Source organism: Oncorhynchus masou, chromosome 1 (assembly GCF_036934945.1).
Source record: "Oncorhynchus masou masou isolate Uvic2021 chromosome 1, UVic_Omas_1.1, whole genome shotgun sequence".
NCBI classification, from domain to species: domain Eukaryota; kingdom Metazoa; phylum Chordata; class Actinopteri; order Salmoniformes; family Salmonidae; genus Oncorhynchus; species Oncorhynchus masou.
In genome coordinates, this window is record NC_088212.1 from 25,455,700 (window position 1) to 25,482,660 (window position 26,961).

The window sequence follows — 26,961 nt, forward strand, 5'->3', positions numbered from 1 at the left end:
AGTTAGTTAAGAACAAATTCTTATTTACAATGACAGCCTACCGGGGAACAGTGGGTTAACTGCATTGTTCAGGGGCAGAACGACAGGTGCCATGGTGCGTGATTCCTTTCTATGAAAATATATTTACTTCTTTAGATGTCTTACAATATAGCACATCCTTTCACCACAGAGTTCATACAGTATATAGAGCCTACTGTGCCCCATGGTTGACAGACACATAGCCAGCTTCCTCTCATAAATGAACACCTGGCTAATAGACTGTCTCCACCCCCTGACCCACCCCAGGTGGAGGACGGCAGCCCCCTGACCATGCTGGAGGAGGTGACCACGGTGGACAGCCGGCAGGACGTGGCCATGACCCTGGTCAAGATCTACCTGGGGCAGGGCCTGGTGGTGCCCTTTCTGGACTACCTAAACACCCGCGAGGTCAACCACACCTGTAAGATATACTGGCTGTCTGGGGAATTTAACATAGGACAGGAAAGTCGTATTCCTGAGCGTAATGCTTTTCTAGATGCTCTTGTCAAAAATCATGGTTATATGACCACTGAGTCTCTTGGATGTAGTGAAACAAATCCATGTGCAGCTGTGAACAACCAGACACTGTGTAGGTTAAGGTAGTGGACAGTGTTGGAAGGAACTTGCAGCTGTGAACAACGAGACACTGTGTAGGTTAAGGTAATGGACAGTGTTGGAAGGAACTTGCAGCTGTGAACAACCAGACAGTGTGTAGGTTAAGGTAATGGGCTGTTTTGGAAGGAGCTTGTGGCTGTGAACAACCAGACACTGTGTAGGTTAAGGTAGTGTACAGTGTTGGAAGGATCTTGCAGCTGTGAACAACCAGACAGTGTGTAGGTTAAGGTAGTGGACAGTGTTGGAAGGGTCTTGCAGCTGTGAACAACCAGACACTGTGTAGGTTAAGGTAGTGTACAGTGTTGGAAGGATCTTGCAGCTGTGAACAACCAGACAGTGTGTAGGTTAAGGTAGTGTACAGTGTTGGAAGGGTCTTGCAGCTGTGAACAACCAGACAGTGTGTAGGTTAAGGTAGTGTACAGTGTTGGAAGGATCTTGCAGCTGTGAACAACCAGACACTGTGTAGGTTAAGGTAGTGTGCAGTGTTGGAAGGATCTTGCAGCTGTGAACAACCAGACAGTGTGTAGGTTAAGGTAGTGTACAGTGTTGGAAGGATCTTGAAGCTGTGAACAACCAGACAGTGTGTAGGTTAAGGTAGTGGACAGTGTTGGAAGGAACATTGAGTGTATATGTGCTAGGCAGATTAAAAAAGAGCCCCGTTGATCACCTGCTCTTGTTCCTGCGTATCCTGCAGAGGCTCTAAGCAATGCTGGTATTTAACTCTGATTTGACGCTCTCTCTCTAATCGCAGCAGTAGCCACGGTCAGTCTGTCTGTGTGGGCGGGCTGTGCAGCATTATATTAATCAGACCTCCAGCAATTATTCATCCTTTCAGTTGTTTGACAAATTCTGGGTGTTCATTACTTATGTTCCTGTCTCCACTCGGGTCCCCAGGCTAAGTCATAAGGAGTTTAGTTGTGCTCTTCTTTTTTTTTCACTTTCTGTTAGTGTGGCTTGTGATAACAAGCAAAGTTTCCATAGCAACTCCACACGATCTAAAAATGGAGCTTGTTGATCATAAGATCAAAATAGATATTGGGGAGTAGAAAAATGTGAGAGAAAAAAATGTAAGAAAAAAAACTAGAAATTCATTTATGCTGAAGAAGTGGTGTGGTGGAACAAACTTTTAACATCCTTTTTAATATCATAAAAGAGCAGGCAGCTCTTCTCTTCTCACAATGAGCTTCTGGCCTACAACTACACTGATCAAAAATATTTACACAATATGCAACAATTTCAAAGATTTTACTATTGTTACAGTTCATGTAAGAATATCAGTCAATTTAAATAAATTCATTAGGCCCTAATCAATGGATTTCACATGACAGGGAATACAGATATTCATCTGTTGGTCACAGATAGCTTAAAAGGGTAGGGGCATGGATCAGAAAACCAGTCAGTATCTGGTGTGACCACCATTTGCCTCATGCAGCATGACACATCTCCTTTGCATAGAGTTGATCGTGCTGTTGATTGTGGCCTGTTGAATGCTGTCCCACTCCTCTACAATGGCTGTGTGAAGTAGCTGGATATTGGTGGGAACTGGAACACACTGTCGTACACATTGATCCAGAGCATCCCAAACATGCTCAATGGGTGACATGTCTGGTGAGTATGCAGACCATGGAAGAACTGGGACATATTCAGCTTCCAGGAATTGTGTACAGATCCTTGCGACATGGGGGTGTGCATTACTATGCTGAAACATGAGGTGATGGTGGCGGATGAATGGCATGACAATGGGGCTCAGGATTTGGTATCTCTGTCTATTCAAATTGCCATCGATAAAATGCAATTATGTTCATTGTTCGTAGCTTATGCCTGCCGATACCATACCCCTACCGCCATCATGGGGCGCTCTGTTCACAACGTTGACATCAGCAAACTACCCAACGCCATATATGCTGTCTGCCATCTGCCCAGTACAGTTGAAACCAGGATTCATCTGTGAAGAGCACACTTCTCCTGTGTGCCAGTGGCTTTCGAAGGTGCGCATTTCCCCACTGAAGTCAGTTACGACGCCAAACTGCAGTCAGGTCAAGACCCTGGTGAGGACAACAAGCACGCAGATGAGCTGACAGTTTGTGCAGAAATGATTTGGTTGTGCATTCACACTTTCATCAGCAGTCCAGGTGAATGGTCTCAGACCATGACTTCACCGCAGGTGAAGAAGCCGGATGTGGAGATCCTGGGCTGACGTGGTTACATGTGATCTCTGTGAGGTCGGTTGGACGTACTTCCAAATTCTCTAAAATGATGTTGAAGGCGACTTATGGTCGAGAAATTAACAATCATTTATCTGGCAACAACTCTGCTGGACATTCCTGCAGTCAGCATGCCAATTGCATGCTCCCTCAAAACAGTGGCCTTTTATTGTCCCCTTCACAAGGTACACCTGTGTAATGATCATGCTGTTTATTCAGCTTCTTGATATGCAACACCTGACAGGTGGATGGATTATCTTGGCAAAGGAGAAATGCTCACTAATAGGGCTATAAACAAATGTGTGCACAACATTTGAGAGAAATATGCTTTTTGTGCTTATGGACATTTTCTGGGATCTTTACATTGCGTTTATATTTTTGTTCAGTATAAAACATTTTGCCCGGCAATAGGTCATATCACTATGACTACATCAATGTTCCCCCCTCCAAGGATAAAGGTAACTTCGGTAGCAAATGGGGTCAATGAAAGTCCTCTTTGAAAATAGATTAGCGCTAGTATTGAAGTAGCCCTAGTTGACCAAGATCAGTATTTGGTTTATTACTCCTCTTGGCCCCATACACAGTGGTTTAGAAATATGATGTCCCTGAAATGTATAGCCCACATTCCTCTATTCTTTAATGTATCTCTCTGACAGTGGATCCAAACACCCTGTTCCGGTCCAACTCTCTAGCTTCTAAGGCCATGGAACAGTTCATGAAGGTGAGTATGAATTCTAATCATGTTGTCTGGGCATGCTCCCTCTGTCAATCCAACGTGTTAGTTGGATTCTCACTTTGCTCTTACCGGTCTCACAGTAAAGCACTATAGCCTAGTCCTAAATACATGGGAATGACTTAAATCTAAGAACCATTGTTGTTCTGAATAACTGGCATTAGCTGTGTAAACTGACTGGATATATATAAAATAGCTTTGAATGGATGTTTTCTAAATGTGAGGTATTGTGCACTGGCAGGCTGTGGGGATGCTGTACCTTCATGAGGTCCTGAAGCCCATCATTAACCGCATCTTTGAGGAGAAGAAGTACATTGAGCTGGACCCGTGTAAAATTGACCTGAACAGAACCAGGTAAACAGAAAATACTGGTGTCGAAATACAGGTGTGATGATTGTTTACACCCTCAGAGATACACTAGTTTCCTGGATAACAACCCATAACATCTACAGTATATGAAACTTGCATCATAGCATAATCCCCACCTCCTCCACAGTGTGACTGGAGACGACAACATCAAGACATGAAAAAGGAATATAAAAATGGGGGAAGTTTGTTGCCTGGCAACCAGAGAGAACCCCCTGAGATGCCTATCTCTGACACCCACCCATATCCAGTATATATCATCCCTATATCTGCCCAGACCAGACCTGATCATTTACACAGACTGATCCTACATCTCCAGGCTTAACCTGCCATCTACTGTACCACATTAGTGCTCAAGTTTCCACAGACGTAATAACACTGAGGGATCTATTGAGACATGAAATGTATAAGATGGTGCCTGATTGACAAGATGGCGCCTGATTGACAAGATGGCGCCGATAGAGATGGCAGATTCGCTTCTAGTCCTTAGGAAACTGTGAGGTATTTTTTTGTATGTGTTATTTACATTTATTTACATTATTAGCCCTAAAACCTTAAGTGTTATTACATACAGCTGGGAAGAACGATTGGATATCAGAGACACTGTCACAGTTGTGTGGAGAGATGGACCAAGGCGCAGCATGATTAAAGTTCCACATATTTATTCCAGCGAAACTTCCAAACAAAAAAAGAAACAAACAACGAACCGTAACATCAGAGGTGCTACATGCACTAACTCAAAATAAGATCCCACAAAAACCCAGTGAGAAAATGGCTGCCTAAATATGATCCCCAATCAGAGACAACGCTAAACAGCTGCCTCTGATTGGGAACCATACCAGGCCAACATAGAAATAAAACAACCTAGATTACCCACCCTAGTCACACTCGGACCCAACCAAATCAGAGAATAAAAAGGCTCTCTATGGTCAGGGCGTGACAGAGACGTCAACTTACCAGCACAAACAGCACTACGACCAGGAATACGACTTTCCCAAAGCAGATCTTTGTCTGCACCTCCCAGGGCATTTGAACTGATTCCAGAGGCTGACCCAAAACAGAGGAGAGGGTGCAAGAGCGGTCTTTTAGTGAGGCTTCGGATGCGAGCACACCACCCACCGCTTCCGAGTATATTACTCGCTGATGTCCAGCCCCTAGTTAACAAAATCTACGAAATCAGAGCAAGAGTTGCTTTCCAAAGACATATCCAGGATTGGAACATACTCTGTTTCACGGAGAAATGGCTAGCTGGGGACATGCTGTCGGAGTCTGTACAGCCAATGGGATTTTCAGTGCATCGTGCTGACAGGAGCAAACATCTCTCCTACACATACAAGAACTCAAGTCCTTTTGTTCCCCTGACGTGAAAGAACTCAAGTCATTTTGTTCACCTGACGTAGAATCCCTCACAATCAAATGCTGACAGTATTATCTCCCAAGAGAACTCTCCTCAGTTATCGTCACAGCCGTGTATATCCCCCTGCAATTGGATACTAAGACGGCCATCAAGGAACTTCACTGGACTTTATACAAACTGGAAACCATATATCCTGATGCTGCATTTATTGTAGCTGGGGATTTTAACAAAGCTAATTTGAGAACAAGGATACCTAAATTCTATCAGCATATCGATTGCATTACACGAGCGAGTAACACGCTCGACCGTAGCTACTCTAACTTCCACGATGCAAACAAGGCCCTCCCCCGCCCCTCCTTTTGGCAAATCTGACTGTGACTCCATCTTGTTGCTCCCCTCCTATATGCAGAAACTAAAACAGGAAGCGCCCGTGCTTAGGTCTATCCAACGCTGGTCTGACCAATCAGATTCCACACTCAAGATTGTTTCGATTACGTCGACTGGGAAATGTTCCGGGTAGCCTCAGAAAATAACATTGACGTATACTCTGACTCGGTGAGCAAGTTTATATGGAAGTGTATAGGAGATGTTGTACTTTCCCTAACCAGAAACTTCCCTAACCTTCCCTAATCAGAAACCAATCAGAAACCATGGATTGATGGCAGCATTTGTGCTGAAACTGAACGCAGGTACCACCGCATTTAATCATGGCAAGGCGACTGGAAATATGGCCCAATACAAACAGTGTAGTTATTCCCTCCATAAGGCAATCAAACAAGCAAAGTGTCAGTATAGAGACAAAGTGGAGTCGCAATTCAACGGCTCAAACACGAGACGTACGTGGCAGGGTCTACAGACAATCACAGATTACAAAAAGAAAACCAGCCCCCTCGTGGACATCGACGTCTTGATTCCAGACAAAGTAAACAACTTCTTTGAGCGCTTTGAGGACAATACAGTGCCACCGATGCGGCCCGCTACCAAAAAATGTGGGCTCTCCTCCGTGGCCAACGTGAGTAAAATGTTTAAAAGTGTTAACCCTTGCAAGGCTGCCGGCCCAGATGGCATCCCTAGCCGCGTTCTCAGAGCATGCCCAGACCAGCTGGCTGGAGTGTTTACGGACATGTTCAATCCATCCCTATCCCCGTCTGCTGTCCCCACATGCTTAAAGATGGCCTGTTCCCAAGAAAGCTAAGGTAACTTAAATAAATTACTGTCGCCCCGTAGCACTCACTTCTGTCATCTTGAAGTGATTTGAGAGACTAGTCAAGGATCATATCAACTCCACCCTACCTGTCACCCTAGGCTTAGTCCAATTTGCTTACCGCCCCCAATAGGTCCACAGACGATGCAATCACCATCACATTGCACATTGCCCTATCCCATCTGGACAGGAGGAATACCTATGTAAGAATGCTGTTCATTGACTACAGCTCAGCATTCAACACTATAGTACCCTCCAAACTCATCATTAAGCTCGAGACCCTGGTTCTCGACCCCGCCCTGTGCAACTGGGTCCTGGACTTCCTGACGGGCCGCCCCCAGGTGGTGAAAGTAGGAAACAACATCTCCACTCCGCTGATCCTCAACACTGGGGCCCCACAAGGGTGCGCTCTCAGCCCCCTCCTGTATTCCCTGTTCACTCACGACTGCGTGGCCATGCACGCCTCCAACTCAATCATCAAGTTTGCAGACGACACAACAGTGGTAGGCTTGATTACCAACCACAACGAGACAGCCTACAGGGAGGAGGTGAGGGCCCACGGAGTGTGGTGTAACCTCTCACTCAATGTCAGCAATACAAAAGAGATGATCGTGGACTTCAGGAAACATCAAAGGTAGCACTCCCCTAGTCACATTGATGGGACAGCAGTGGAGAAGGTGGAAAGTTTTAAGTTCCTCGATGTACATATCACCGGCAAACTGAAATGGTCAACGCACACAGACAGTGTTTTGCGAAGAATGCGCAACTTCAGGAGGCTGAAAAAATGTGGATTGTCATCGAAAACCCTCACTAACTTTTGCAGGTGCACAATTGAGAGCATCCTGTCGGGCTGTATCACCGCCTGGTACAGCAACTGCACCGCCCACAACCGCAGGGCTCTCCAGAGTGTGGTGAGGGTCTGCACAACGCATCACCGGGGGTAATATTACCTGCCCTCCAGGACACCTACAACACCCGATGTCACAGGGAGGCAAAAAAGATCATCAAGGACAATAACCATCCGAGCCACTGCCTGTTCACCCTGATTCCATCCAGAAGGCGAGGTCAGTACAGGTGCATCAAAACTGGGACAGAGAGATTGAAAAACAGATTCTATCTCAAGGACATCAGATTGTTAAACAGCCACCACTAGCACAGAGAGGCGGCTGCCTTCCTACAGGCTGATATCATTGGCCACTTAAAAAAATGGAACACTAGTCACTTTAATAATGCCACTTTATACTGTATCCTTCACTATCTATTCTTACTATCTATTGCATCTTAGCTGCTCTGACACTGCTCATCCATATATTTTATACTTATATATTCTTATCCCATTCCTTTACAAGATTGTGTGTTTTAGGTTTTGTTGTGGAATTATTAGATATTACCTGTTAGTTACTGCTGCACTGTCGGATCAAGAAGCACAAGCATTTCGCTACACTCGCAATAACATCTGCTAACCATGTGTATGTGATCAATAACATGTTATTTGATTTGATAGATGTTGATGTATTGATTTGGCCAGTGCACAGACTTCATAATTAGTGACAATGCTGTCTGTACAAAGCAAAGTTCACAGTATGGTTCCCGCAGGCCTTTGTGTTTCAGAGCTCTTTTGAATTGTCAGTATACATTTCATTTCAATGTAACACTGACCCCTCTCTCTCTGGAGGCGTATCTCATTTAAAGGTGCGGTGTCTGAGGCTGAGGTGAGGGAGAGCAGTGTGGAGATGCTGCAGGGCTATCTGTCTAACATCGTGGAGTCCATCATTGGGTCAGTTACCCAGTGTCCACCTGTCATGAGGGTGGCCTTCAAACAGCTGCACAAGAGGGTGGAGGAGCAGTTCCCTGAGCCAGAGAATGAGGTCTGTTTCAAACTCAGAGGTCAAGGGTCAAATTCAGCTACAAAGGTCACCTAGATGAAGACGTGTTTTCATTGCTGGATAGTGAATAGACATGGGGATGTTGTCAGTGCATTTATTTTATTCATCTCTGTTGCACACCTTCCCTCCTGGCCCTCTTCCCTTAGGATGTGAAGTATCTGGCCATCAGTGGGTTTTTCTTCCTGCGTTTCCTTGCCCCTGCTATCCTCACACCCAAGCTCTTTCACCTGAGGGACCAGCATGCAGATACACGCACCAGCAGGACACTGTTACTACTGGCCAAGGTACTGTGCCCTTGCACGCACACACTCATACGGACACACACACACACACATATGCACACACATGCACAAACAGTTTTTATCCTACAACAGTGCCACACAGTCCCGCACAGTGAAACAGCTGTGGAGAATAGAGTTGCTGTCCGTGGTGCTGAAGTCCTGTTGCTATGGGTCCTCTACAGAGAATGGTCTATTTTTACATCTGTGTGCGGCCAGGCTTGGGTTCAAAGCAGAGCTTCAGAGAGGGGTCCTTCAGAGAGGTTCCCATGCCAGGTGTGGGCAGGACAAAGAGGGCCTCACAGCAAGCCTGCTCACTGGGATGTTTGATGTTACTCAGAGACACATAGGGAGAGAGAGGGGTGTAGTAGTCTGTTACAGGAACCATAAGCACATCCTGATGATACTGTGCTGTTCATTTAATATCAGAATTGATAACAGCACTCCCTGCCCATTTGACACAGATGATAAGTTATGGTTACAGTAGAGAGTGGTGGGTGAACATGGCTGTGTTTCTCTATGTGCCAGGCAGTGCAGAGTGTGGGGAACCTGGGTTTGCAGCTGGGCCACGGTAAGGAGCTGTGGATGGAGCCCTTGCATCCCATCATCCTTTATAGCGTGGGCTCTGTTAAAGACTTCCTGGACAAGCTCATCGACATTGATAGCGGTAAGAACCACCAGCAGGACACTGTTTATTCAGTAATGCATTTTTTTAACCTTTATTTAACTCGGCAAGTCAGTTAAGAACAAATTCTTATTTTCAATGACGGCCTAGGAACAGTGGGTTAACTGCCTTGTTCAGGGGCAGAATGACAGATTTGTACCTTGTCAGCTCGGGGATTCGATCTATCAACATTTCGGTTACTGGCCCAACGCTCTAACCACTAGACTACCTGCGTCCCCATAAGACCTGGAGTTTTTCCTCACCATGTCACCTTACCAGGGGGGGGGCAGTTAATGCAGTCAATGCTGGTATCAATAGATACAATAAACCCAGTGGTGAAATATTCATAGGCAGCTGGGGGCTGATACTGGGACTAAAATGGAGTGCGGTGGGCTGCGTGTTGAACTGTGGAGCCCTCGCCACCCCTACACACCACACTGTATACATAGCACACCTATGCCCTTTTCTCATCGTCGCTTGTCAGCCAGTCTGTTGTTGTGATCCATCTTATCCCTCTGGAATATCATATTCCAATCTCCATGTCATCTCAGCCACTGGGCTCTCCCTCAAAGGCCACTTTGACATTTAATACACTTGATGTGAATGTGTTATGCAGGAGTGGATTTGTATCGTTCCATCTGTCTGAGGGTGTGCCCGTGTTCATTTTGGCACTCTGTTTTAGATTTAGTCTAGTCTTAGTCATTTTGACTAAAATATCATTAAGTCACATTTTTGTCATTTGGATAATGATTTAGTCTAGTTATTGTTAAAATGACTAAAATAGTGGGCCATTTTATTCAACAAAATGCCCTTTAATTTGAGTCACAACACATTTGTATTGCCTCAACCTATAGCGGCAAAAACATACATAGCCTTGTCCTACCAGCATATTTTTTCTGCATAACTTCCTATTCTCTTCCCAACAGCAGAAATACTGTATGAAATAATTCATAGTAAATAGATATTGTACATTACATACAAAACAAACAGACACAAACAAGCGCAGAAAAAGAGTTGCACAATCACCAGATGGTTCCACAAAGTATTGCCGAAGGGTTGCACCTCCGTCCGGATGGATTGCACCTCCGTCATTCAGTCACGTCATTGCCATTGTTATCAAGGTTCCACAGACGCTGCAGCCACATTGGTGTCCAAAAGTAAAATGGGAGATAATGACTGTTTTGCCCAGTGATGTAGTAGTCACTGAACCTCAAGTCCGAATCAAGTCTCAAGACGCCTGTGCTCCCGAAGTCCCTAAATCCCTAAGTCCAAGTCCCAGTGCTCGAGTCCAGGTCCAAGTGCTCAAGTCTGAGTCACTGGGTCAACATTAAATCTAAATAAAGTTATTTACCCAGTCAGATATAGTGTAGTGGCAAGAGGAATTTAGTCAATCAATTGTTTGCTATCCCTTTTCTTTCTGTGCCTCCAAATGTTTGCATATAGGCTACTAGTAATGTCACAGGGCCAGATAGAACCCATGAATAGAGTTATTCCATATTCAACATATTAGAGGCATGTTTGTTCTACATAGAGATACGATATCTGAACGTTCCAAAAGGTTGAGTCCTGCTGAACGTGTCCCAGGTTGGCTATAGCTAGCTAATGCGGTAACATGACTGAACAAGGTGTAGCCTAAACAAATGATTAACAGTCCGGAAGTAGCCTCGTTTAGAACGGCCTGCGATGTACTTAATGGATGTAAAATACGGCTCTCCAATGCACGATAGAAAGAAATCATAGCGTTGATATTATGGGTCATATCGTTTGAATGGTAAGGGCTAGAATCAAGCCGTTTTCTCTGAGGAAAAGAGGCAGACTTTGCTACGTTGGTTACAGAACCTGGCTATGAAATGCAGTGGGGAAAGTGGGAGGGTTGAGCTTACTCAAGGGATAGAAAAACATAGACTGTATATACGGGCTCTCTGTCACACCTCGCAGGACAAACAGAGAACTGGCCAACACCCTAACAGTATCTTCTTTAATACTCTGACAGAAGTAGTTCCTGCTTCCGAGCTGGCCTGTCAGAGTAGAGACCAAGTGTGGTTTAAACTTACTCAGCCTATCGTTGGCGCACAGGCTGGTCCCAGCCTCTTGACACTCCAGTTGATAGATGTAACTGTTGCTGTGTAGAATATCTATGTGCTCGTACCCTGATACCGTTATCACACATCTGGTTCCTATTATTGCTAAGTTTGAGTTCTAACAAAGACAGTCTGTTTTGCTACACCATGTTCTATATGTGTCCCCCACAACTCATGATAACTGCCTATACCCAAGATTAGCCATAGCCTTTCCGCTAATGTTACTTCTAACACACACAGACACCCTCATGATAGGCCAAGCATATGTTCAACTCTCACATAAAGCAGCTTTTCCCAACCAGGCAACGGGTAGCTGACTAGAAGGCTGCTGGTGACTAGTTATCTATAGGGAAGCAAGAGAGTCGCCTGCGCGATGTGTATAATCGGAGCAGGAGCAGAGCCTGTCTGCCTGTCTTCCCACACATCGCTTGCTCCTAAGCAGCTGATGTGTGCGGACAGAGTGTGGCGCGTCCTCCCATTGTTGAACAGAACTGCGCGGCGCATCTGTGCTGCTAATATTCATTGTGCTTATCACTGAAAAGCTCTCAATTTCTCCAAAGATTATTGTCCAGTCCACTTAGGAGTCAGATTTTAGTCACAGAGATATTTTTGTCTTGTCTCATCTTAGTCAACTGAAGAAAAAAATAGTTATAGTTTATTCAACTTGTGGTTCTGAAATGTTTATTGCTTGCCTACATTTCATCAGGCAAGAAAATGGCCTTGCCGAACCCTCCCCCTTCTAATTTCCTTAATTAACTTTGTGACAAGAGTCGAATACTTTCTGTGGCACACATCAGAGTCAAATACTTTCTATAGAACCAACTTCACGTCAGGATAGGCAACCAAAATTAATAATGAATGTGTGTGTGTTATATTAAACATAGAGGAGGAAGTAAAATGTAGGCAAGCATTAAACATTTCAGAACAACTACTAGTCGAATAAGACATGGGAGAGATGACAAATTTTGGCAAAGATATTTATTTATAGACTAATACATTTGAAACAAATAGCCAACCCGAAAACTGCAGACATTACTGGTGCCTACCCCGCGATCAAACCGCCCAAAAAATAAATAATGAAATGCAGACTAACGTGATCATTGATGGCTGCCTTGAAGCACACAAATAAAAAATGCTATGAGCTACTAAGATCAGTGAAATGTAGGCTAAACTGACAAGTTAAGAGCAGAAATCTCAATTAGCAAGCAAGTCGCAGCAATGAAGAGGGGGGGGGGGAATCTGGCACCTGCACCTCAAATTTTCTACTGCTCGAGCTCCTGTTTCACCTAATATAATATTAGCTCAATAGTATTCTGTTCTGCCTTATTATTATTCGACCATGCTGGTCATTTATGAACATTTGAACATCTTGGCCATGTTCTGTTATAATCTCCACCCGGCACAGCCAGAAGAGGACTGGCCAGCCCACATATGCTCTCTCTAATTCTCTCTTTCTTTCTCTCTCTTGGAGGACCTGAGCCCTATGACCATGCCCCAGGACTACCTGACATGATAACTCCTTGCTGTCCCCAGTCCACCTGACCGTGCTGCTGCTCCAGTTTCAACTGTTCTGCCTTATTATTATTCGACCATGCTGGTCATTTATGAACATTTGAACATCTTGGCCATGTTCTGTTATAATCTCCACCCGGCACAGCCAGAAGAGGACTGGCCACCCCACATAGTCTGGTTCCTCTCTAGGTTTCTTCCTAGGTTTTGGCTTTCTAGGGAGTTTTTCCTAGCCACCGTGCTTCTACACCTGCATTGCTTGCTGTTTGGGGTTTTAGGCTGGGTTTCTGTACAGCACTTTGAGATATCAGCTGATGTACGAAGGGCTATATAAATACATTTGATTTGATTTGATTTATTGTGGAGCTCCTGCACCTAAATATGAACAGTACCGGTACCCAACATGAGTACCAGCACCTGTTTCAGTCCAAGTATTTTTATCACTATCTTTGACAAAATGAACACGGGTGTGCTGAACACAAGGGTGACAAGGGAGGCAAGATGACACAAACAATGATGTACAATGAGATAATGCATCATGTGCTGTAATGTAATTCAACAATATGTACACATTAACCATAACTGTACTGCTACAGCTCTACCTTGTGGACATATCGATAAAACATAGAAGTTCTGTTTCTGTGCTCCCCTTTTCACCCATCTTATTTCTCTATTCATTTCTCTCACTTTCTTCCCCTCCATCACTGTTCCTGTTCCATCTTTTTCTCCCTCTCCTTCCCCTCTAATTTCTCTTGCTCCCTCTGTCTGTCTGCAGTGTCAGAGGTGCCCCAGAGGGCTGTGTTCCTGCCCTCAGTGACAGTGAAGGAGGGCTATCTCCAGAAGCACAAGGCCGAAAGCCCCCAGCTCCTGTCCCGCTTTTCCTTCAAGAAGCGATATTTCTGGCTGAGCAGTGAGACACTGTCCTACGCCAAGACCCCGGATCCCTGGCAGGTCTGACCCATACATACACAATCCTAACCATAACCAGCTCTATTGGCAATTCCTCCATTCTTTTACATCAGATAAAGACAAACAAGAAAGCATTAAGTCCTCTGAAAGTAACTCATTATAACAAGGTAACACCATTTCCTCTGGTGATGAATTGGCTCCTGTACACTTCAAAGGGTGTTTGATCGTCATCCTGCCTCATAAAAAAAAGCATTTGAATCACCCGTCTGCTTTATTTGTGTTTCTCTCTGTATGAGAACATCATTAGTAGGGAGGCTATTATCATGTGATGCCCAGTCTTTTGATAATTAGCTTCTCTCATGTGCCTAGCCAGTCCAGGACAGGAGTGGGGATTAGGGAGACAGAATGATAGGGGGTAGAAGGAGAAGGAAGAGAGAGGGGCAGAGAGCGAGCGAGAAAGAGAACGAGAGAGAGGGGGGGGCACGAAAGAGAGGGATAGAAATAGGGGGGGTCAGAGAAATAGAGATGTGGAGAATAGGCCAGTGAAAGAGGGTTCTCTCTGAGCGGGCTTCTTCCTTTGTGTGGCTGGAATAAATGCTAGGTTCATTGAAGGCTGTGGATATTCATACTAACATTGCAAATCCAACTGTGGACCATATCCCTCCCACTGTGCTCTAGCCTGAGAGAGGCAGGCTTCCCATGGAAGCGGCTGATTTATACCTGTACATTAAAGCAGCCTTTCTGACATATTTCTCCTGGCCTGCTCTCTCCCACTTTCTTCTCCATCTCTCCACCACTCTTTTCTCTTCAGTCCTTTTTCTTTGCGAAATGGTCTTGAATTGCTTAATGCTCAATAAAAAGTAGGGGAAGGATGAAAGCAGACATACTCTATCTACCCTACCCATAAGGGTGGCACGGGCCTAAACTCGCCTGAGGAATAGCTGATAACTGAATGATTCCTTTGATGTGTATTTGCCTGCATCAGAAAATTGCCTACAAAGAGTAATACAGGAGTGCAACATGGAGCTGTGTGCTTTAGAGTTCGAACGATTATGATTTTTCAACGCCGATACCGACACCGATTATTGGAGGACCAAAAAAGCCGATACCGACACCGATTATTGGAGGACCAAAAAAGCCGATACCGATTAATCAGACTTTTTTTTGTGTGTAATAATGACAATTACAACAATACTGAATGCTGACTTATAACTTAATATAATACATCAATAAAATCAATTTAGCCTCAAATAAATAATGAAACATGTTCAATTTGGTTTAAATAATGCAAAAACAAAGTGTTGGAGAAGGAAGTAAAAGTGCAATTTGTTGCCATGTAAGAGAGCTAACGTTTAAGTTCCTTGCTCAGAACATGAGAACATATGAAAGCTGGTGGTTCCTTTTAACATGAGTCTTCAATATTCCCAGGTAAGAAGTTTTAGGTTGTAGTTATTATAGGAATTATAGGACCATTTCTCTCCATACGATTTGTATTTCATATACCTTTGACTATTGGATGTTCTTATAGGCACTTTAGTATTGCCAGTGTAACAGTATAGCTTCCATCCCTCTCCTTGCCGCTACCTGGGCTCGAACCAGGAACACATTGACAAGAGCCACCCTCGAAGCAGCGTTACTCATGCAGAGCAAGGGAAACAACTACTCCAAGTCTCAGAGTGAGTGACGTTTGAAACGCTATTAGCGTGCTCCCCGCTAACTAGCTAGCCATTTCACATTGGTTACACCAGCCTAATCTCGGGAGTTGATAGGCTTGAAGTCATAAACAGCACAATTCTTGAAGTATTGCGAAGAGCTGCTGGCAAAACGCACAAAAGTGCTGTTTGAATGAATGCTTACCGTGCCTACCATCGCTCAGTCAGACTGCTTTATCAAATCATAGACTTAATTATTACATAATAACACACAAGTCATTAATATGGTCGAATCCGGAAACTATCATTTCGAAAACAAGACGTTTATTCTTTCAGTGAAATACGGAACCGTTCCGTAAAAGAGGGGTTGGCGGGGGAAGCCTTTTGGTCACTTGGTAGCTAGCTATCGTTAGTTCAAATTAAGCAAAATTGTATTAAAATGAAAGTGCAATTGTAAACCATGAATTTCTGAATGAGGTCCTAGAAGGAGGGTTCTCGGTTGAACGTGGACGTGTATCAGACAATCCTTAAGTTGCACTTTGAAACCCACAACACTGTGACGTATAGCACCGCCCACCAGTTGAAATGGTGTGAAAAGACTGTGTCGCAAGATTGAATCCCTTAGCTGACAGGGTAAAAATCTTTTGATCTGCTCCTGAACAAGGCAGTTAACCCACAGTTCCTAGGTCGTCATTGAAAATAAGAATGTGTTCTTAACTGACTTGCCTAGTTAAATAAAGGTGTAAAAGATATTTTTTAATCTGCAAAATCGGCGTCCATAAATACCGATTTCCAATTGTTCTGAAAACTTGAAATCGGCCCTAATTAATCGGCCATTCCGGTTAATTGGTCGACCTCAAGTGTGCATACTGATACTGTGTTATCTGTGTATCCTGCAGGTGCGCTCCTCCATCCCCATCCAGTGTGTGTGTGCTGTGGAGAGAGTGGATGAGAATGCCTTCCAACAGCAGCATGTGTTGCAGGTCGTCACCCAGGACAACGATGGACAAATGCACACCATCTATACCCAGTGCAAGGTATTGACAGACCTCCAGTCACTGACCACACTATTACTGACCACAGCACTACTGACCCTTGACTGGGTTGACTTTGTGGTGCTTTCTTTTCATCACTGTTCTCTGTGGTTTGTGCGTACGCTGGGACTGACCTGAGTGTTGTGTCTGTCTGTCTGTGTCTGCAGAATGTGAATGAGTTGAACCAGTGGCTGTCAGCCATCAGGAAGGCCAGTATCTACAACAGGCGCATGCTGCCCTCCTTCCACCCAGGGGCGTACCGCAGTGGCAAGTGGACCTGCTGCCTACAGGCTGTCCGCGCAAGTAATTAAAACATTGACTTATGTAGGAATCTTTGTGGAAGTACCACACATAACATGTTAGTGCTTCCTTTACACTTCATAATTATCTTTTTATCTCACATTTATGTGCACTATTAACAGCAGCCCATATTTATTTGCTCACTGAGACTGAGAATCTCACAGACAGATGACCATATCCTTGTCTGTACATTATGCCTTGAATCTATTCTTCCGAGCCCAGAAATCTGCTACTTTTACTCTCTGTTCTGAACGCACTAGACGACTAGTTCTTATAGTCTTTACCGTACCCTTATCCTACTCCTCCTCTGTTCCTCTGGTGATGTAGAGGTTAACCCAGGCCCTGCAGCCCCCAGCACCACTCCCATTCCCCAGGCGCTCTCATCTGTTGACTTCTGTAACCGTAAAAGCCTTGGTTTCATGCATGTTAACATCAGAAGCCTCCTCCCTAAGTTTGTTTTATTCACTGCTTTAGCACACTCCACCAACCCTGATTTCCTAGCCATGTCTGAATCCTGGCTTAGGCCACCAAAGGCCACCAAAAATCCTGAAATTTCCATCCCTAACTATAACATCTTCCGACAAGATAGAACTGCCAAACGGGGCGGAGTTGCAATCTACTGCAGAGATAGCCTGCAGTGTTCTGTCATGCTATCCAGGTCTGTTCCCAAACAGTTTTGTCTTCTACTTTTAAAAATCCACCTTTCCAGAAACAACTGCCTTTGACCAGCACAAAAAACATCCTGTGGCATTCTGCATTAGCATTGAATAGCCCCCGTGATATGCAACATTTCAGGGAAGTCAGGAACCAATATACTCAGTCAGCTAAGGCTAGCTTTTCAAACAGAAATTTGCATCCTGTAGCACTAATTCCCAAAAGTTTTGGGACACTGTAAAGTCCATGGAGAATATGAACACCTCCTGTCACCACTGATAGGATGCACTGTCACCACCGATAAATCTACAATAATCAATGATTTCATTGAGTATTTTTCTACGGCTGGCCATGCTTTCCACCTGGTTACCCCTACCCCGGCCAACAGCTTAGCACCCCCTGCAGCAATTGCCCAAGAACTACCCCCCCCACTTCTCATTCACCCAAATCCAGACAGCTGATATTCTGAAAGAGCTGCAAAATCTGGATCCCTACAAATCAGCTAGCGTAGACAATCTGGACCCTCTCTTTCTAAAATTATCCCCTGGAATTGTTGCAACGCCAATTACTAGCCCGTTCAACCTCTTTTTCGTGTCGTCTGAGATCCCCAAAGATTGGAAAGATACCGCGGTAATCCCCATCTTCAAAGGGGGTGACACTCTAGAACCAAACTGTTATAGACCAATATCCATCCTGCCCTGCCTTTCTAAAATCTTCGAAAGCCAAGTTAATAAACAGATCACCAACCATTTAGAATCCCACCTACCTTCTCCACTATCCAATCTGGTTTCCGAGCTGGTCATGGGTGCACCTCAGCCACGCTCAAGGTCCTAAACGATATCATAACCGGCATTGATAAAAGACAGTACTGTGCAGCCGTTTTCATCAACCTGGCCAAGGCTTTCGACTCTTGTCAATCACCGCATTCTTATCGGCAGACTCAATAGCCTTGGTTTCTCAAATGACTGCCTCGCCTGGTTCATCAATTACTTCTCAGATAGAGTTCAGTGTGTCAAATCGAAGGGCCTGTTGTCCGGACCTCTGGCAGTCTCTATGGGGGTGCCACAGGGTTCAATTCTCGGGCCGACTCTTTTCTCTGTATATATCAATAATGTCACTCTTGCTGCTGGTGATTGTCTGATCCACCTCTACGCAAACGACACCATTCTGTATACATCTGGCCCTTCTTTGGATACTGTGTTAACAAACCTCCAAACAAGCCATATGCCATACAACACTCCTTTCGTGGCTTCCAACTGCTTTTAAATGCAAGTAAAACTAAATGCATATTCTTCAACCAATTGTTGCCCGCAGCCGCCCGCCCAACTAGCATCACTACTCTGGACGGTTCTGACTTAGAATATGTGAACAACTACAAATACCTAGGTGTCTGGTTAGAAGGTAAACTCTCCTTCCAGACTCACATTAAGCATTCCAATCCAAAATTACATCTAGAATCGGCTTTCTATTTCGCAAAAAAAGCCTCCTTCACTCATGCTGCCAAACATACCCTCGTAAAACTGACTATCCTACTGATCCTTGACTTCGGCGATGTCATTTACAAAATAGCCTCCAACACTCTACTCAGCAAACTGGATGCAGTCTATCACAGTTCCATCAGTTTTGTCACCAAAGCCCCATATACTACCCACCACTGCGACCTGTACGCTGTCGTTGGCTGGCCCTCACTACATATTCGTCGCCAAACCCACTGGCACCAGTTCATCTATAAGTCTTTGCTTGGTAAAGCCCCGCTTTATCTCAGCTCACTGGTCACCATAGCAGCACCCACCCAGAGCACGCGCTCCAGCAGGTATATTTCACTGGTCATCCCCAAAGCCAACACTTACTTTGGCCGCCTTTCCTTCCATTTCTCTGCTGCCAATGACTTGAACGAATTGCAAAAATCACTGAAGCAGGAGAGTCTTATATCTCCTTCTTTAAAACCATATGGGGCTACGGGTTCCCAACTAGGAACCCCCCCCCCCCCCTTCAGCCCAAACGGTGGCGCAGGGAAAGCAAAAATATTCTTAAAAATATTTAACCTCCACACATTAACAAGTCCAATAGCTTAAATGAAAGATAAACACCTTGTTCATCTACCCAGCATGTCAGAATTTTAAAATGTTTTACAGTGAAAACATAGCACATATTTATGTTAAACCACCACTAGGGAAACATACAATATGTAGCCACATGGCTATGCAAAATAGCACAATCACAAACGCAGGATTAAAAGAAAAATAATTCACTAACCTTTTGAAAATCTTCATCAGATGACAGTAATAGCACATGTTACACAGTACATTTATGTTTTTTTCAATAATATGCAATTTATATCCATAAATCTCCATTTACATTGAGCCATGTTCAAAAAATGCAGCAGAAATGACCGGAGGAATTATAAATATCTCCAGGAGCTAACGCCAGATATGAGCAATAAACATCATACGCTTTGACTAAATATACAAGTTCTACATATATTTAGAAAGATACACTTCTTCTTAATGCAAACGCTGTGTTACATTTATTTTTAACGTTACAGAATTCGTTCACTATTCAATAATCTGAGACGGCGCTCAGCCATTAGCATTATTTCTCTACTATGTTGGATACAATTTTATAACATAAATATTCCCTTACCTTTGATGGTCTTCGACAAGAATGCCGTGGAAGGAGTTATACTTACCTAATATAACGTTTGGTTGCTGTTGGTGTGTCTTTGTATTAGCAAAAGCTAACATCTTCAGGTGAATTACCCCAAAAAGGACTTCTGATCACGAAAATTGCGCATCAAAACTTCAAATTTACATATTATATGTCGACTAAACTGGTCAAACTAAGTGCAGAATCAAGCTTTAGGATGTTTTTAATGTACAAAACAATTGGCGATTAAATCAAACATAACAAACTCTCTTCAGCCAGACTGGAAAAAAAAGTCCCTTTTCACAGAGCGCGCACCTGAAAACTCTTGACACCTCAATATTTTGCCCGCCAAGCAGTCAAAGCTCGTGCTTTTTTCTCCGTTGCACGTCTCATTGAAAGACGAGAGCGCGCTGAAGAAATAGAAACTGTTCCCAGATCCATAGCTGGTTGGGAAGGGTGGGGGCGATGACGTCAAAGTTGGAGCAACTTTCTTAGGAGAGAGAGAGAGTTTGGGAGAATGGCTGCCCTGTGAGTTCTGCTTTACATACAGACATAATTCGAACGGTTTTAGAAGCTTTAGAGTGTTTTCTATTCAATAATAATTATTATATGCATATATTAGCAATTTTTGACAGTTTTTTTTAAAGTTTACTTTGGGCACACAATTCATCCAAAGGGGGCAGTATTTCCCATAGCCCCATCAGGTTTTAAGCATCAGCTGTCAGAGCAGCTTACCGATCACTGTACCTGTACACAGCCAATGTGTAAATAGCACACCCAACTACCTCATCCCCATATTGTTATTTATCTTCTTGCTATTTTGCACCCTCTACATGAACATCATCATCTGCACATCTATCACTCCAGTGTTAATGCTAAATTGTAATTATTTCGCCTCTATGGCCTATTTATTGCCTTACCTTCCTACTCTTCTACATTTGCACACACTGTACATATATTCTTCTGTTGTGTTACTGACTTTACGTTTGTTTATGTGTAACTCTGTGTTGTTGTCTTTGTCACACTGCTTTGCTTTATCTTGTCCAGGTCGCAGTTGTAAATGAGAACTTGTTCTCAACTGACCTACCTGGTTAACCTCTATAGCATCGAGCAATCCCATATCCGGGAGCGTAATCATAGCATCAAGCTCATTACCATAACGCAACGTTTCCTATTCATGAAAATCGCAAATGAAATTAAATAAATATATTGATACACAAGCTTAGCCTTTTGTTAACAACACTGTCATCTCAGATTTTCAAAATATGCTTTTCAACCAAAGCTACACAAGCATTTGTGTAAGAGTATTGATAGCCTAGCCTATCATTAAGCCTAGCATTCAGCAGGCAACATTTTCACAAAAACAAGAAAAGCTCCGAAATAGCTCCGTTTTGTTCATCACGTTTGGCTAAGAAAAATACCGGAAAATGCAGTCACTTACAACGCCAAACTTTTTTCCAAATTAGCTCCATAATATCGACAGAAACATGGCAAACGTTGTTTAGAATCAATCCTCAAGGTGTTTTTCACATATCTATTCAATAATATATCAGGGGTGGCAGTTCTCTTGTCATCAGAAGCAAACGGAAAAATACTGCAGCTGGAGATTGCGCAATAATTGCAACGGAGGACACCAAGCGACCACCTGGTAAATGTAGTCTCTTATGGTCAATCTTCCAATGATATGCCTACAAATACGTCACAATGCTGCAGACACCTTGGGGAAAACGTGGAAAAGGTAAGCTGACTCCGAGCTCCTCCACAGCCATATAAGGAGTCATTGCCATGAGGCGGTTTCAAAAACTGCGGCACTTCCTGATTGTATTTTTATCTGTTTTTTTCTGTAACATCAGTTCTGTGGCACTCACAGACAATATCTTTGGAGTTTTGGAAACGTCAGAGTGTTTTCCTTCCAAAGCTGTCAATTATATGCATAGTCGAGCATCTTTTCGTGACAAAATATCTTGTTTAAAACGGGAACGTTTTTCATCCAAAAATTAAAATAGCGCCCCCTATATCCAAGAAGTTAAATAAAGGTGAAATAAAATTGTATATATAACATTAGAAAAGTGAATACACTGTATTGCCCCTCTTATTTGTTCAGCTTCAGGTTGCAGTCGCACTCACTCTGCAGTGACTCTGGGTGACTGGAGTGACCCATTAGATCCAGACGCAGAGACCCAGACCATCTACAAACAGCTTCTTCAGGGAAGAGACAAGCTCAGGTCAGTGGAATACACTTTGACATGAGACATTTGGAGGCTATGATAAACCTTCTCGGACAGACAGACAGGGTGCAGTTCATTTACTTGTCATAAGGGGTCTACATTGTAACACTAGGACTACTCTTATTCATTAGAATATAGCCTGTCACTCAGGAACACATCAGTGTGGTTTATGTTCTGCCCCTCTCACACAATGCTTTCATACTTTGTTACACACTGTCTAACATTGATAAACATGTTGATCAGTGTGTTAATGTGAGTGTGCTGTGCTGTGCCCTGTGCTGTCCTGTGCTGTGTGCTAACAGGAAACAGTATGTGGAGGTGGAGGCTGAGATGACCACAGAGGAAGAGAATAGAGTGAACTCTGGGCTGCTCCCTGGTGAGAGACTGTCAAAGCAGTGCCTTTTTAATATGCAGTTCGATCAGTTGTAACACCTTAGCTGTCAGAGAGGTTGGTTCCCTAGACATTTGTACTGTCATTTAAAGCATTCACGTTGCTTCAAATCTCTCTCTCTCTCCCCCCCAGATGGAGCAGACTGTAGCGTAGAGCTCCTGAAGCACAGGCAGGCTGCAGCGGTTCGGCTACTTGGAGTGGTTCTGGATCTGGAGCAGGCCCATGCCACCTTCCAGCGGCAGGAAAGAGTAGAGGCTGGTAGCCTCATCCTGACCCCCTAGATTGGGCCTTCCCTGGGGCCTAAGCCCGGGTCCGAAGGGGAGAGCAGCGTCCTGTATCAGACTCAATGGAGTAGGAAAACTAAGCGGCCACAGAAGGCAGCCTCTCCCTGCTCCCTGTCATGTTGTCTGTTACATGTGATGTCTAGAGGAACTATCTTCTCATCCAGATCACTTCTTCATAAGCCAGAATGAAGAAGATACCCATTCTGTAACATCTTTTTCCTGGGATGTTTGATATCACACACACTGGTTTTCAGCTGTGGCGGAGAAGTTATCTAGTGAAATAACTGATTGCCACAGGTCTTGCATTCAGATGAACTGCCACATAAACTTCTGCTACTCTCCCAAAGCTTGGGTTCTTATCGATTGAGCAGGACACAAACTGTTATGTGGAACTGAGCTGAAGCAGGGGCACGCATGGAGTGTGTCATTCCGTGGTACTGCATTATTGTATAGCTATCAAGGAATGCAGTGCATGCCCTGCATCCAGCGTCTGTGAGATGTGAAGAATTTTGTTTATATTCAAATCATTATATGGGTCGTTCCAGCAATTCGGTGCCTTTTAAGAAGTGTAACTTGGTAAAAAAAAAAACTCATTTTAGCATTCTGTCATAAAGAGCACACGTTTTCCAATCTCAAGAGGTTCAATTAAAACAATTACTATAGTAAGTGTCTTTTAAATGTCAAATAAAGTAACAGGGTTGGCCACAACAGGGTTGCGAATTTCATCTTAAAATCAGCCATAAATCCCCTTTTGACAGGGGGAATGGAACAGGGAGTGGCAATTGAATGCAGGCTTCCCATTTGTATGTATTTGTTGTTACAACATTTCTAGCCTGTCTATGGGTAACACTAACAAATAATAATCTTCAGAAATTACTTTTTCAGAGCAACAATAACTAGGGCTTTACAATGATGGTGAATATGTGGAGAAATGTTGGGGTTAAGTGGGTAAAAAACTTCCTCGAAGTCACAGAGGGTAGGGACGGAGGGACACGTCAACGTGCTGAATTTTGGCACTTTAGCAAGTATTTATTCATATAAAACAAATTGGATTTATTGAATTATCCATGTGGTCTATATTAAATGGTACTTCATTTAATATAAAAGGCTTTTAAAATTCAATATTGGTGCACAATTTCTAATTAGAATATCAAGGGGCTCCAAAAGGCACTGTTTTCATGTAACGACCCATACCTTGGAGGACGATTATGCAATCTACTCTAGTTTTAGATGGATCTACCTGAATGTATGCTATTTTGATATTGCTTTCATTTATGGATTTTTTACTTTCTAATTTATATATTTCAGTTGATAACATCCACAATGTTGTAGTAAGATTGTGCTGGTGTTCATATTCATGAGGGTAATGCCCTGTGAGATTTCGAAGTAAGTGTTTTTTATTAATACAATGACACACACGCCATAATTGCTTGAACAGTCACTTGTTTGCTATTAGTATATTGTTTTCACTGTTGCCATAGTGAAGCTTGTGTTTGGTGCTGTTGCTTCGTGGATTTATGGGAAGTAACTCAAACTCAAATTTGTGGCTTTGATATGAAAAACATATTTTACATGGTCCACAGTTGATTGGTTAATTGGTAAAAACGTGTCTTTGAAGCAGTACTACTGACAATATTAAACAGTAGATCAAGTGGCATGTTTACTGTTCTCAGGTCATTGTATTTGAAGTCATTTTAAGACAGCTGATTTTGAATGATGTGTCATACAGTAACTGTCATTCTTTTGTAATTAATGGAATTTAACATATGTAGATCATTTCTGTTCTACTCTAGTTAGGGTTCCCATCACCCTCTGTAGAGAGCTAATGATGTCGACTCACAGCCGTTTGAGCGTATCCTGTCTTAGCCATACCTTATATTTTGTATACATGTATGTATTTCCTACAATTTTGACCAAATTCAGTTTGCTGGTTTTGAGCTAAGCTCAGAGGAGTAGAGATGTATGTTCTTGCACATTGATGAGTTGTCAAACTCCAAGTGTGTGAGTTGAGTTGCGTGGAATGGCGTGCACCATTGAAAATGCTTTCTGTGGAGGTGTGGGAGATGATTAAAATGCCAAACTGCATTTGTTGCCATAGTAAATTGTGTACTGTCTTTAATTTAGTAGTACTTTCTTTAAATTAGTGACAAGGAAGTTTTTTTTTTGATCAGTCTTGTTGATTCAAGAAAAAAAAGCTAAGCGTATTGGATTGTTACAGTTAGTTACACTGTTATCAAATTATATGTTACTGATATCCGAGTAGATTATTGACCTTGTAATTGTAATCTGTTTAGTAAATTGTATTTAACTTGGCTGGCTATCTTTAGAAGGTTATTATAGACCACTGTTGAATTCCGCTGAATTTCATTAAGCCGCCTCTCAAGATCAAATCCGGACAAATATTGATTGTTGCTCGTTGACTTGTTATTTTTTGAAAGAGGGCTGCAATTTAGAAAATGAGCTTAGATTTTATATTGCTGACACAAAATGATTGCATGCACAAAGCGGATGGTTACAGATTGGTGGTAACATCAGCTGTATTACTGTGAACTGTATTGGAAATATTGAGTAAAATGTAATGTTACCGCTACTACTTAGTTTGAATCTGTGTTCATGCACACACTGAAAAACCTTTTGAATTTACAAAATGCTTTTCCTTCACATTGTTGTCCAACTCGTCCCATCTCAATTAGGATGAGGTCGGATGATTGTGAAGGCCAGGTCATCTGATGCAGCACTCCATCACTCTCCTTCTTGATCAAATAGCCCTTACACAGCCTGGAGGTGTGTTGGGTCATTGTCCTGTTGAAAAACAATGATAGTCCCACTAAGCGCAAACCAGATGGGATGCGTATCGCTGCAGAATGATGTGGTAGCCATGCTGTTTAAGTGTGCCTTGAATTCTAAATAAATCACTGACAGTGTCACCAGCAAAGCACCCCCACACTATCACACCTCCTCCTCCATGCTTCATGGTGGGAATCACACATGCGGAGATCATCCGTTCGCCTACTCTGCGTCTCACAAAGACAAGGCGGTTGGAACCAAAAATCTCAAATTTGGACTCATCAGACCAAAGGACAGATTTCCACCGATCTAATTTCCAAAGCTTGTGTTTCTTTGCCCAAACAAGTCTCTTCTTATTATTGGTGTTCCAATAATATGGCTTCTTTGCAGCAATTCAACCATGAAGTCTTGATTCACGCAGTCTCCTCTGAACAGTTAATGTTGAGATGTCTGTTACTTGAACTCTGTGAAGCATTTATTTGGGCTGCAATTTCTAAGGCTGATAACACTAATGAACTTATCCTCTGCAGCATAGGTAACTGGATCTTCATTTCCTGTTGTGGTCCTCATGAGAGCCAGTTTCATCATAGCGCTTGAAAGTTCTTGAAATTCTCCGGATTGACTGACCTTAATGTTCAAAAGTAAGGATGGACTGTCATTTCTCTTTGTTTGTTTGAGCTGTCCTTGCCATAATATGAACTTGGTCTTTTACCAAATAGGGCTATCTTCTGTATACCACCCCTACCTTGCCACAACACAACTGACTGGCTCAAAAGCATTAAGAAGGAAATACATGTCACATATTACCTTTTAACTTCTCTAGGGTAGGGGGCAACATTTGGAATTTTGGATGAAATGCATGCCCAAATTCAACTGCCTGCTACTCATCCCCAGAAGATAAGATATGCATATAGTAGTAGATCTGGATAGGAAACACTCTGAAGGTTCTAAAACTGTTTGAATCATGTCTGTGAGTATAACAGAACTTATTTAGCAGGCGAAACCCCGAGGACAAACCATTCAGATTTTGTTTTTTGAGGTCACTCATTTCAATGGGGTTTCATTGGGAATACACATTTCTAAGGGACCTTCTTGCAGTTCCTATTGCTTCCACTGGATGTCAACAGTCTTTAGAAATTGGTTGAGGTTTTTCCTTTGAGT

General features: G+C 43.2%; 1 protein-coding gene across 2 annotated transcripts in view; it reads left to right on the forward strand.

The window, feature by feature from the left end:
- LOC135549563 (rasGAP-activating-like protein 1) overlaps positions 1-23,595 on the forward strand; it is a 36,823-nt gene extending 13,228 nt beyond the window's left edge. The window contains exons 10-21 of one of the 2 annotated variants that reach the window (XM_064979680.1): positions 286-439; positions 3,494-3,558; positions 3,812-3,924; positions 8,173-8,365; positions 8,530-8,667; positions 9,190-9,360; positions 13,699-13,866; positions 16,376-16,513; positions 16,678-16,813; positions 22,215-22,335; positions 22,641-22,714; positions 22,862-23,595. In XM_064979680.1, the coding sequence (XP_064835752.1) occupies positions 286-439; positions 3,494-3,558; positions 3,812-3,924; positions 8,173-8,365; positions 8,530-8,667; positions 9,190-9,360; positions 13,699-13,866; positions 16,376-16,513; positions 16,678-16,813; positions 22,215-22,335; positions 22,641-22,714; positions 22,862-23,010 (1,620 nt within the window). In that variant the 3' untranslated portion in view covers positions 23,011-23,595. Of the gene's footprint in view, positions 1-285; positions 440-3,493; positions 3,559-3,811; positions 3,925-8,172; positions 8,366-8,529; positions 8,668-9,189; positions 9,361-13,690; positions 13,867-16,375; positions 16,514-16,677; positions 16,814-22,214; positions 22,336-22,640; positions 22,715-22,861 lie in introns of both variants that reach the window. The other variant, XM_064979767.1, reaches the window with a different exon arrangement.
- The last annotated feature ends 3,366 nt before the right edge of the window (positions 23,596-26,961 follow it).